The 13376-nt window shown below is 44.6% G+C and overlaps 1 protein-coding gene across 1 annotated transcript in view; it reads left to right on the forward strand.

The window, feature by feature from the left end:
- Window positions 1-13376, forward strand: part of LOC126236453 (H(+)/Cl(-) exchange transporter 7) — a 255269-nt gene that overhangs the window by 72019 nt on the left and 169874 nt on the right. Inside the window, exon 3 of the mRNA XM_049945772.1 lies at window positions 4921-5119. Within this exon, the coding sequence (XP_049801729.1) occupies window positions 4921-5119 (199 nt within the window). The remainder of the gene's footprint in view (window positions 1-4920; window positions 5120-13376) is intronic.

A 13376-nucleotide genomic window follows, 5' to 3' on the forward strand; every position in this document is an offset into this window, starting at 1 on the left:
ACGTGGCTCTGCCTTTGATCATGTACACCTTCCGGGTTACAGGACTGGAGTAGGTGGTGGTGGGAGGGTGCATGGGACAGGTTTTACACCGGGGGCGGTTACAAGGGTAGGAGCCAGAGGGTAGGGAAGGTGGTTTGGTGATTTCATAGGGATGAACTAAGAGGTTACGAAGGTTAGGTGGACGGCGGAAAGACACTCTTGGTGGAGTGGGGAGGATTTCATGAAGGATGGATCTCATTTCAGGGCAGGATTTGAGGAAGTCGTATCCCTGCTGGAGGGCCACATTCAGAATCTGATCCAGTCCCGGAAAGTATCCTGTCACAAGTGGGGCACTTTTGTGGTTCTTCTGTGGGAGGTTCTGGGTTTGAGAGGATGAGGAAGTGGCTCTGGTTATTTGTTTCTCTACCAGGTCGGGAGGGTAGTTGCGGGATGCGAAAGCTGTTGTCAGGTTGTTGGTGTAATGCTTCAGGGATTCCGGACTGGAGCAGATTCGTTTGCCACGAAGACCTAGGCTGTAGGGAAGGGACCGTTTGATGTGGAATGGGTGGCAGCTGTCGTAATGGAGGTACTGTTGCTTGTTGGTGGGTTTGATGTGGACGGACGTGTGAAGCTGGCCATTGGACAGGTGGAGGTCAACATCAAGGAAAGTGGCATGGGATTTGGAGTAGGACCAGGTGAATCTGATGGAACCAAAGGAGTTGAGGTTGGAGAGGAAATTCTGGAGTTCTTCTTCACTGTGAGTCCAGATCATGAAGATGTCATCAATAAATCTGTACCAAACTTTGGGTTGGCAGGCCTGGGTAACCAAGAAGGCTTCCTCTAAGCGACCCATGAATAGGTTGGCGTACGAAGGGGCCATCCTGGTACCCATGGCTGTTCCCTTTAATTGTTGGTATGTCTGGCCTTCAAAACTGAAGAAGTTGTGGGTCAGGATGAAGCTGGCTAAGGTAATGAGGAAGGAGGTTTTAGGTAGGGTGGCAGGTGATCGGCGTGAAAGGAAGTGCTCCATCGCAGCGAGGCCCTGGACGTGTGGGATATTTGTGTATAAGGAAGTGGCATCAATGGTTACAAGGATGGTTTCTGGGGGTAACGGATTGGGTAAGGATTCCAGGCGTTCGAGAAAGTGGTTGGTGTCTTAGATGAAGGATGGGAGACTGCACGTAATGGGTTGAAGGTGTTGATCTACGTAGGCAGAGATACGTTCTGTGGGGGCTTGGTAACCAGCTACAATGGGGCGGCCGGGATGATTGGGTTTGAGAATTTTAGGAAGAAGGTAGAAGGTAGGGGTGCGGAGTGTCGGTGGGGTCAGGAGGTTGATGGAGTCAGGTGAAAGGTTTTGTAGGGGGCCTAAGGTTCTGAGGATTCCTTGAAGCTCCGCCTGGACATCAGGAATGGGATTACCTTGGCAAACTTTGTATGTGGTGTTGTCTGAAAGCTGACGCAGTCCCTCAGCCACATACTCCCGACGATCAAGTACCACGGTCGTGGAACCCTTGTCCGCCGGAAGAATGACGATGGACCGGTCAGCCTTCAGATCACGGATAGCCTGGGCTTCAGCAGTGGTGATGTTGGGAGTAGGATTAAGGTTTTTTAAGGAGGATTGAGAGGCAAGGCTGGAAGTCAGAAATTCCTGGAAGGTTTGGAGAGGGTGATTTTGAGGAAGAGGAGGTGGGTCCCGCTGTGACGGAGGACGGAACTGTTCCAGGCAGGGTTCAATTTGGATAGTGTCTTGGGGAGTTGGATCATTAGGGGTAGGATTAGGATCATTTTTCTTCGTGGCAAAGTGATACTTCCAGCAGAGAGTCCGAGTGTAGGACAGTAAATCTTTGACGAGGGCTGTTTGGTTGAATCTGGGAGTGGGGCTGAAGGTGAGGCCTTTGGATAGGACAGAGGTTTCGGATTGGGAGAGAGGTTTGGAGGAAAGGTTAACTATTGAATTAGGGTGTTGTGGTGCCAGATTGTGTTGATTGGAATTTTGAGGTTTTGGAGGGAGTGGAGCTGGAAGTGGGAGACTGAGTAGATGGGAGAGACTGGGTTTGTGTGCAATGAGAGGTGGTTGAGGTTTGCTGGAAAGGTTGTGAAGGGTGAGTGAGTTGCCTTTCCGGAGGTGGTTCTCATTGCAGTTAGATGAGTCAGTAGATGTAGCAGATTCACCTCAAGTTATGATTTTTGAGAGATTGATATTTTCTGATTTCACTGTAAAAGATGACTTACTTAGAATTTTGACCTAGAAAGACACTAGATGAGGAGAAGATTTTTACAATCCCCCATTTCTGAATATGATTTGCCAATTCAGGAACTTGTGTCTATTACTACTGCTGGAGCACATTGCATGGTAGGTGAACACAAAGGGTTTATTATCTTGTGTGCGAGTGACAAATCTCTTTCCGCCTTCCTTTAAGTATCATTTTATTTATCATGAACAAATGCTTTGTGGCTGTATTTTCAAAATGACCGATGTTAAGAGTATTGTCACAAAAATGTGAATTCAGTTTGCTCACAGTCACAACAGAGAATAAAGTGTAGAGTGCTATTAGAATAATTGAATAGCCAGTATGGATACTTGCTGTTCCACACCAAAGTTCAGTGGCTCAGTAGGGCATGGTTATAAAAAGATTTAGGAAACTTCTGCAAGTGATAAAATTTTTTGTGTCAAAATGGAGGAAGATTACTCACAACTGTATGATTTGAGCTAGTTTTTGGATCTGGCATTTGTAACTGATGTGACAGTTAACTACATGAGTTAAACAAAAAAGTTGAAGGAAAAAATCAAACTGTCATAAGTATTAAATCTTCTGTTAAGTGTTTATCAAAAAACTTGATCTTTGAATACCACAATAACAGAAATCCAACATGAAACACTTTCCTCAAATACAGTCAGATCAGCAAACATCATTGGATCAAGAAGCTGCAAGGAAGTATATGACCAACCTGACACCACTGAAGACAATGTTTGAAAACCAGTTTTCAGATTTCAGTTCAGTGGAACCTGTTGTAGCTTTCGTTGCTCGGCCTTTCTATAAATTGAATGTGGAAGGTATTTAAAGTAAAATGAGTACTGTTTTCTCTTGTAGTGAGGCTGAACTTGAAATAATTAATGTCAAAATGACATTTCAATAAGTCAGAAAACAATGAAGACAACTTTTGGAAATCAGTGTGTGTAAAAATTTACCCTAAAATTGTAAAAGTGTCATATGTTTTATCATCTGTGGATCACCTTATCTATTTTGAGACAGTGATTTCAATGGTGGATATGGTGAAATCTAAGTGTAGAAATAGTTAAGTGATCCTCGTCTTTGTCTTTGTACGGTTGGCTCTGACAAACTATTCACTAGATTATAAAAGCTTGTCAAAGATATGCAAAGCCATGTAGCTCACTAAACTTTTTGTTAGCATTTATGGTACTGTATATTTTAATTTTTTTCATGTTTGTAATATCCTAAAAATTGAGTAGTAAGCCTACAAGTTTTATGGAGAGAAATTACATTTTATGTATTCTGTGTAACAAAAAATATTAATTTTGGCTACAGTGTTGTTTTGTGCTTAAAATTTTATGAATTTTTAAGTCTGTAGATCTGTAAATTGAATAAACTGCATATAATTGATCTCAAGCCTAAAAAGATTGAGCATCCCTGAATTAGGTTGTGGGGGGTTTTCTGCAGATCAGTCTGAATAGGATTGGGTCATTAAAGTAGTTTTGTGTGTTGATGTATAAAAGAACTGACGAAGTTCCTCTGCCACGTACCCTCTGTGGTAAAGCGCAACAGTAATAGAACATTTGTCCACAGAGAGGTTGATGATTGAGCAGCCTACCTTCAGGTCACAGGTAGATAGCGACTTAGTTTGAGTAAGGTTTGGAGTTTTGGTAGTGCTTCCAAGGGAGATTTGGTAAGGGTGCTATAAGTGAGGAATTCCTAATGGGGCTATTGTGTCCAGTCTTGGGGAAAGATAGAGGTTGAGATTTGTGTTGGAACAGTTCTAGGCTGGGTGTGATGCTTGCTCTGTTGGTTGTGATTTTCAGATGGGCAGCTAAATTGTATTTCGAATTTAGGTTACAGGTGAGTGAAAGATTTTTTATTATGGCATTGTGATTGAATTTGGATATAGGGACTGAAGGCTACGTCTTTTGAAGGAATGGCGGTCTCTGGATCAGTGAGGGAAGTGGATGAGAGATTTAGGACAGGATGGAGACTGGGATTGTGAGTTGCTGGAGTCTGATAGTGTCTACTGTTTGCTTTGAATAGGAAATATGCTGGAAGTGGGAAACAAAGTGTGAAAATCAGGTTGGTAGAGGTGGGTTTCTGGTTGTGTGACAGGATGTGAAGGACATCAGGTTTGAGGTCTTTGACCAGCAAGATGGATAATTTGCCCAGTTGGTATGAAGTGTTTTGTTCAGGTTAATGCCTGGCAAGCAGAGAAAGGTGGTGGAGAGTGGGAGGGACTGTTGGGGAAGGGGGGGGGGGAGGAGGAGGAGGAGGAGGAGGAGGAGAGGAGGAGGAGGAGGAGGAGGAGGAGGAGGAGTCAGTAGGTGCATGGGATAGGAATGCGATGCTGTTAACGTTTTATCAGGACTTTCCATTATTGAAGTTTGATCAGTGTATGTTCAATAATTAATTTGAAAATTAAATGACAGTTGGTTGATTTTTATGAATACGTTTCATAAGACAAGTTTGGTTTCACAATTAGATATAAAATCTGTGTGCATCATAATGTTTAAAACAGTTATTTCTCAGTCCTAGTAGCCATAACTGGCATTGTAAGATGCTCACTAGATCTTGTCTTGATATTTTATTTATCATATGATTAAAGAGATTCTAACATCCACAAATAATCCTAAATATTTTGACCTTCTGTCTGTCTGTGTGTAAACAATCCCTGATGTTTGTGTTCTAGTTACTTATTTTATTCATTTATTTTTAGAGTCTTGACTATGATATCTGTGAAAACTATCTGCTTCTTGATGAAGAAAGAAGAAAAGGATATAAGTTTGTTGTGAAAAAAAATGTGGCTAGATGGATAATATTCTTTCTAATTGGCATACTTACAGCTTTTATTGGTTGTTCAGTTGATGTTGCAGTTGAAGAACTTTCAGACATAAAATACAGCTACATGAAGTCCTGTATCCTTTTCTGATGCTAATTATGTTCATTTGAAAATTTAGTGTTTATTTACATTTTTACTTAAGTTTCTTACTTCAAGAATGAATGTAATTTCATTTGGAAAACTATTAAACTTTTGAGTAGGAATGTATTAATACACTGTGCTTTCCCTGTTGTTGGTGCACATGGTTTTGGATAAAACTGTTGGAGTTCATTGATTCATGAACAAATCTGATATGGGATAACTAATAAAATGACAAATCATTTTATTGTTTTAGATGGATCTTAGTTCATCACTAATATAGAAAACTGTTATGAGTAAAGTTAAACTGGAAGTAATTTGTCGTCATGCTGGTAGCGTTGTTAGCTCTGCTTTTTAAATTTCCACACAAATAATGGGTGGAGGGGGGGGGGGGGGGGATGGTAGAGGAGATCATTCACATACTCTCACTGTTATGATCTTGAGAGCTGAAGTGTACTGTGGTTCTCTCTCTTTTATTGAACATCAAAGTAACATTAGTAGGAGCCTAATATAGTATTGCTATCTTGTGTAATTCTGATAGTTCCCTGCTTCGGTTACTGTTGCTGTTTAGACAAAATAAGAATATAAAGGATGCTAATTGGGGAAGAACAGAATGATAAGCTAATGTATGTTAAGTTCAGGAGGATGATGGAGAACGAACACAAATTAACCGGTAAAACATTTGAGTAGTTTTTGGAAAGCAGCATACCATAAAGAGATCCATAGCCACACAGTGATCTTCCCTTTGCCCTTCTCAGTGGGAATACATCATGTTTGCTGATTATGTATCAGCCATAAGTGGTTGAATCATGGTCACATCCTCAGGCAAGAGATTGCACTCCATTGTCTAGTTACACTCCTTTATTGGTGGCCCATGTCCTGGTAGGCCCAATTTCACTGCTTGGCAACAAACACTGAAGCTTGGCAACCCTTTCTACACTGTTACACTGCAGAATCCAAGTGGTAAATATGGTCTTAAGTTCTATTAGAGAGAGTGGTCTGTAGACAGTACTTTTAAACTTGTTACCATAGTCCTACGTCCTTTTTCCACATTCTGTGGCGTGCACCTTCAGCCAATATGTGTGCCGCAGATGACACCAAAAACATAAAATTGGCAGGCCATTCTTTTTCTTTCCCTCTCTGGAAACGTTCAGGCTTTGATTATTAAAGGAAGAAAAAAGGATAATGGCCTCAATGGTTAGTCCCTTTCCCCACTCCAAAAATTCATCCATTTTTGCATTTAGCCATACCTTCAAAACAGTATGAATTAGCAGAAGTTAGGTGGGGGTAGGTGGTCATAGGTGGTTACACTGGACAGAGATTACAACAAGAATTGTAGTTGATGTACAAACCTTGAGATTTGGAAATTTCATAGAGTTTGACTTTGGTTTAAATTTAAAAAATTATGTCAGGTTCCTAAGACTCATATTTGTTGAAAAATTATGCCGGTTGGAACACGGGAGGCATCCGATTTGTCTCTCAAAGCACTCAGTATTTTGAAAGTATAAGCCACCAAGTATGTGGAGAAGACAGTATGTCTGCTCCAATTTTATGGAGCATTTTTTTTCAACCGTAGCTTGCTTGTTAAATAGTGTGTGTCTGCTCGACCTCCATACTTGCAGATTCTGGATGTGATTCACCATTAGGGAATCAGGCTGGGCAGTGGAGCCTTTAGGATCAGTCCATTCACAGAATCTGTGCTAAAGCTCGGGAACCGCTACTCTGTCAGGTGGCAAATCCTCATGGTGTGGCAAGCATAAAAGGCTTTACAGTTCCGCAGTTACTTGTACACCATACTACTGCTCACTCACCTATGGAACAAATCTCTAATTACTACTTGAGAGCAACGAGACCCATTGTGATTTGTGCAAAGGGCTGTCTTTTAGAAACTGGTGTTGAAAATGTGGTGCTGGCCTTTAAAATGCATCACCATGAAGACGACATTCAAATTGGCAAGAAATGTACTGCATATTTGGATAGGCAGATTATCAGGATTTCAGTGCAACCATGTAAGTTAGGTAGGAAAGTTGGTTGTTTTTGAGAAGCTCATGTTAGATCTCATGTAAGAAGGAGAAACATAAAAATGTTTCAGAACTATATTGCTGTAGGATTGTGACATATTGAGAATGTTGTTTGACACTCAGTGATATTACTGCAGGTATATTAAAAATCGTGTGTCTGTTATGTGAATATGGAATCAATAGGTTCAGGAGGGCCATACTCAGCATCATCTAGTATCTCGAAGACCCCATGCACCTAGCGCCCAGTGTGACAGACATATTGTGCACTCGGCTGAGCAGGAGTATACGACCATGGCACATGCTTTGCTCGAATCACAAACTGGGCCTGTTTGGAGCAAGACAGACATCCACACGGACAGTGGTGAAGTCTGGAGTATTGTGGACTGTAAGCACAGCCGCCATTTCACAGCTTCCCTTCAGACAACAGTAGTGGTAGGGGTGTAAACAGTGGCATACCCATAAACAACAACAAAAACAACAACAACAAAACTGGTCACAGCAATGGCACCATGTAGTCTTTTTAGAGGTGAGTTCAGATTCTGCGTACAGCATCATGATGGGTGAATCAGTGTATAGAGGTTCTGAGGAGAACCTACATGTCAAGGTTACAGTTTATTGCTGTACATTGTACACCCAGGTACCTTTGAGGTATTTTTGGTATTTGTGTTTCGGGCACATGTCTCCCTGTTGTACAATGTCCTGTGAATGTGGATGCCCAGTCCATGAGGTGAACCTCTGTGTTCTGCAGCCCATGTACATCAATCACCACCACAATCACTCCCCACACTTGCCGGATTGCCCAGTTTATACGAAGGAAAAGAACATGGAGGAGTACAAGTCCCTTGATCATTTATCCTACATCGAGGCTTGTCAGAAATATGACTGTCTTCACCCTGTGTCTATGATGTTTGACTTTGTCTCTATTATGTCCTTCCTCTCCCCCTTCCCTACAGTCCCACATCCTCTCCTCTGTGTGCCGCTCCCCCTACCTGGTCAGGAAGTGTCCTCCTTCTAAGCATCTGTCAATGATGGAACCCTCCTCCCACAGTCTGTGCCCCCCCAAAGTCACCAGCTTTCTCCGTTCCAGATCTTGCTGAAGCGTGCTCTCTCTCTCTCTCTCTCTCTCTCTCTCTCTCTCTCTCTCTCTCTCTCTCCCCCTCCCCCTCCCCCTCCCCCTCCCCCCTCTCTCCCCCTCCCCCTCTCTCTCCCTCTCCCTCTCCCCCCCCACCACCACCCCACCCCCTTCCACACACAACCTGATTTTGACCTCTCATTTTTGGGTGATGCTCTGACCTTGGTGATTGATAATGACCTGCCGGCAGGACTGACTTTGGCCCATTCACCTTCCATTTCGATCCCCATTCCGTGCTTATGCAATAGAATTGTAACAGATACTACCATTCTACCATTACCTTCTGGAGTAGCAGTCTTTTGTTTCTGCAGCTTGTATCATTCTACAGGGATCTCGTTTTACTGATGCTCACTCACTGACCCTTTGTGGGTTTAGAGCTTTCTGTCAGAACCTAGGGCTCCTGGTGGCATTTGCATGTTTGTCCATACAGATGTTGTTAGTGCATGGATCCCCCTTTTGTAGATCTGTCTCCCTCCTGAGAAGCCACCTAAGCCCACTGCCCCGATTGCCTTCTTTCAGGAACTCGCCGCTCCCTCCCTTCCTCCTCTTGCAGATTTTAATGCCCTTCACCCTGTGTGGGTTGTATGCCATTAATCTTTCACTCACTTGCCCTCCCCTTCTCCAATCATTACACTGGTCACTGCATGATGAACTCTGCAATAGGGGCCACTTCCCATTGTTTCTCTCATTCCCTACCCATCTCCCGATAACCAAGTCACCCCACTAGGCTTCCCATTGTGCCGATTGGCCTCTATATACCACTCAGTTCATGTTCACACCTTCTTTGTCAGGTTGTATTGAAGTCATTTGTGATGGGTGCAATAAGATTGTTCATGCTGCCAGCATTGCTGTCTGCCACTCAGTTGGCCCCTTTCGCCCCCTCCCAGTTTCGTGGTGGTGCACGGAAATTGTCATCACCAACTGTGATGGCTGTCGAGCCTTGCAATGCCTTTAGTCTTACCTGTCCTTGGCTGGTCATATTACCTTTAACAGAGCAATGCTTTGTCTTCTCACTAAGTTTTTTCTGTCCCCTTGTCATGGGCGTGAGCCATGCTGCACGCCCTCTGAGGTTGCCAGTGTCTTTCCTCCATCCTGGGTCTGGGCCCCCAGGTTGGCCTTTGTGCAGATCAATTGGTTCTCACAGAACACTTTGCAACCCATTTTGTGATGACATCTGTATCATCCTCTTTACTGGCCAGCTTCTTCCTCTGGAAACAGTGGGCTAAAGCTTCCATTTATGTTTTTACACTTGTTATGTGGAATCCTACAATAAACTTTCTACTGAATGTGAACTACTTCTGGCCCTACCCTCTTCCCATAGTTCAACCCATGGCCCTGATCATATTCATAATCATTTGTTTCAACGTCACAATCCTCCATGACAACAGTACCTCCTCTGGGTGTTTAACTATGGCTCCTAGGTGTTTTTCCCTCTCAGTGGAGGGTAAATATTGTGGTACCTGTCCGTAAGCCCGGTAAAAGTCTGTTGTCCCTTGATAATTATCGACCAGTTAGTCTGATCAATGTGCCCTGCAAGTTATTTGAAGGGGTGGTGGCTTCAGGGCTCTTGTTCGGTCCTCAAATTACCGGACCTGTTGTCCTGCGAGTGTTGCTTTCCTAAAGGATGGTCTCTGATTGATCATCTGCTTCAGGTGGAAATCACTGTTCAGCAGGTCTTTATTTAGTGCCATCATCTCGTTGCAGCTTTCTTCGAGCTTTGTACAGCCGAAGACAGAGCTTAATGCAATCACGTCTTCCTTACACTCCACAAGTGACGTGTTTGGGGGCCACCTCCCAATTTTCATTCCCCAGTTCCTGTATCCATGGTCATTACAAGTTCAGACTGGGACCATTGTGAACTCTCCTCGGACCAGAAGAATGGCATTCCACAGGTTTTCATATTAAGTGTCCTTTCGTTTTCCTTCTCTCTATTGGTCACCCCGGCTCTGTATGTGGATGATATGTGTCTCGGCTAGTCCCCACTTGGTGGCCTCTGCAGAGCAACAGCTCCAGGGTGCCATCCAGCTTGCTTCTGCATGGATTCTATCACACGTTTTTCTGTTCTCTCTTAAATTGCAGGTGGTGCATGTGTCGCTGCAGTATGGTTCATCCTGACCTGGAGCTCTCTCTCTATGCCCAACACCTGACCATGCCCCCCCCCCCCCCAGTCTCATTTCTTGGGTCTCCTTTTTGACAACAAGCTTACTTGATTGCCCCCATATCTGCTTTATGAAGAATGGCTGTTTGCATAAACTCTGTCCTTTGCTTCCTTGACCACACCTCTTGGGACGCAGATCGTTCAACTCTTCTCTGCCTAGCCCTAGGACTGGACCACATCCCCAACCAAATGACCAAGCACCTACCGGTGGATTGTCAGTCCTATCCTTGCCATCTTTAACTGCATTTGGAGTGAGGGTGAGTTCCCATGGTAATGGTGATAAAGCATCATTGTCCCAGTACTGAAACCAGGTAAGCACTCTCTAGAGGTGGACAGTTATCACTCAGTAAGTCACACCATTTTTCTCTGTTAACCCTAGGACGCCTAAGGGGGGAGGGGGGGAGGTTCGTTGAACCCACAATTTTTTTGTCCCCTGATTTTGCCCAAGTAACTTTCAGTAACTTTCATACTACATATTCCTTTTGAGTTGTTATTTGTAGGCTATTTTATGAAATGTTAGTGTCAATATATTTTATAGAAAATTCCTGCTTTGAAAGAAAAAATAAATAAACTTATTATGGGTCCAACAAACACCCCCCCCCCCCCCCCCCCCCTTAGGCTTCCAAGCTATAGAAAATTTCCCTTAGTAGGATTTCGTATTTCTCATCTCTACAACAATGCAAGATTGTTTCTTGTTGGTTGGTACTCTTGATATTCACAACAATCAGTTTACTTTTGCAAGGAAGCTACCGTCCTTTGCCAGCTCCACATTGGTCATCTGCTCTGTCACAAGGACTCACCCCACTGCCATTGGTAGAACACTTTTGTTGCATCCTCCGCCCAGATTGGGCTGTAGCTGTCTGAGCTTGGTGGTCCAGCCCAGTCGTCACCCTATCTGTGCTTTTACTCTTCTTATTTTCTCTTCTGTTATTTGTTAGTCTTCTTTATCTTCTCTCTCTCTGTGTGCTTCTCATGCCCAGTCTGTGTTGCTAGTCTACCCTATGCAATTTCTGAGTGGAATACCTCTGGTAAGCGGTGGGGTTAGGGGTGTATGTCCCCTCACTGCACCCTGCTTTCAGTGGCTCCCTCTTGCTTCCTAGATTGGGCACCTTGCGTGACTTTCATCCTCTGTCTCTTTTTCTTCTTTTTGTCCTGTATCTCAGCTTTGTTGACCTTTGATATAGACCTTGGGGTTTTCTTCTCCTGGGTTTCGTGTGGCAGACTATCTGTATTATACAGTCATATAGACATGCCTGTCTGAGAAAAAAGGGACTGGTGATGTAGTAGTTAGGTCCCTTTAACCATCCAACCACCCATCCATCTATTCCCCAAACCCCTTCCTCGGTTCTCTGTGACCCCTCCAGGTGTGGATTTGTGTCTGTTTCAAATTCCTTTTGCTGAGTCATCGCCTGACTCTTCAAAGGTGGGGTATACAATGAATTTTGTGCAATTAAGGGGACTCTCAGCACATGGCATTCTTCCTTCCACCTCTACCAGTGGGAAACTGCCATCCTCTGCCGTCTTTGTATCAGCCATACCAGATTGGCCCACGGCTTTTTACTACATAATGAGCTGCCCCCCACCTGCCTTTGTATTTGCGAGGTCCCCACTCACAATGATCCATATTTTGTTGGACTGCCATTAAAACTAAATATGTGCTCCCACTCTCCTTGTCACTCTTCTTCTTCACAAAAGTGGTTTGTTCTCCCAGATTTAGGGGTTTTGGAGGCTTTCAGCCTTACCTCCATGCTGGCCAGGTCCCCTGCCCTCCCCCCCCCCCCCCCCCCCCCCCCCGCCTCTCACTACATTTTGTCCGCTTTTTTGTGACATTTTATTTCCTCTTTCCTTGTGCCTTCTTACTCCAGTGTTGTCCCTGTTGTGCCTGAGTAAGGTACAGTGTGGGCACTGGGATGGGTCAGGAACAGTGCTGGTGCCTTGTGAGCGTATGCTCTGAGAACACCCCCCACCTCCCACCCTTACTCTCATCTCTCCCCCACCCTTCGTTGTCGCATTGCAGTCCCACTCATTCTCCATCTGTTGTGTGAGGACATCTTCCTGGGTGCGATTTCCACCATGCACTATGCAGTGTCGCTTTCTGCACCGATGATGACTGTGTGGTGGGGCCGTCATGTACCCAGTTGGTTGTAGGCCCCTGACAACACTGGGATTGCTCTGCTGATGCCTGCGACGTTGACGCCCCACATATGCCAAGGAGTAGATGCCCATCTCCCTGGGGCATCGGGACTCCCGGCAATGGCCATCCTGCCAGGTGGCCCTTGCTGAGGCTAGGTGGCGCCTGTGGGGAGTGCCCCTAGTCGGAGTGGGTGGTACCAGGGCGGATGACATGCCTTGAAGCATAATACGTCATCTCATGCTGGTGGTCTGCCCCCAGTAGTCTCTAAGTGGGCAATGTCTAACTTCAGTGCTAAGAAATGACCCCAAATCATTCCCCTCCCTGGCCACACCATGGGAGGAATGCCAGGCTAAGGATGACAGTGAAGCTTATTCGCCCCAGTACCTCGTTTGTACGAGAGTTGATGGGGAATCTTTCATGTCCATGAAGTCTCAGTTTTTTGTGGAGCATGTGGAGGACAAGTTTGGGGAGGTGAAGGACTTTTCCAAAATGCGCTCTGGGTCAGTCTTGATAAAAACAGCATCCTCCGCCCAGTCATGGGCATTACTCACTTGTGACAAGTTGCGGGATGTTTGTTATCATCACGCCCCATAAGAGCTTAAATATGGTACAGGGTATCATATTCCACAGGGACCTTCTTTTGCAGTCTGATGACGAGCTGTATGCCAGTTTAGAGTGATGAGGAGATCATTTCGTCCGGCGTGTCCATCGCAGTCAGAGGGATAATTAAGTTGCCACTGGTGCTTTCGTCTTGGCCTTCGAGGGTGACACATTACCCGAGAAGGTAAAGGTGATGGTCTACCGCTGTGA

This window comes from Schistocerca nitens, chromosome 2 (genome assembly GCF_023898315.1).
Source record: "Schistocerca nitens isolate TAMUIC-IGC-003100 chromosome 2, iqSchNite1.1, whole genome shotgun sequence".
Taxonomy (NCBI): Eukaryota; Metazoa; Arthropoda; class Insecta; order Orthoptera; family Acrididae; genus Schistocerca; species Schistocerca nitens.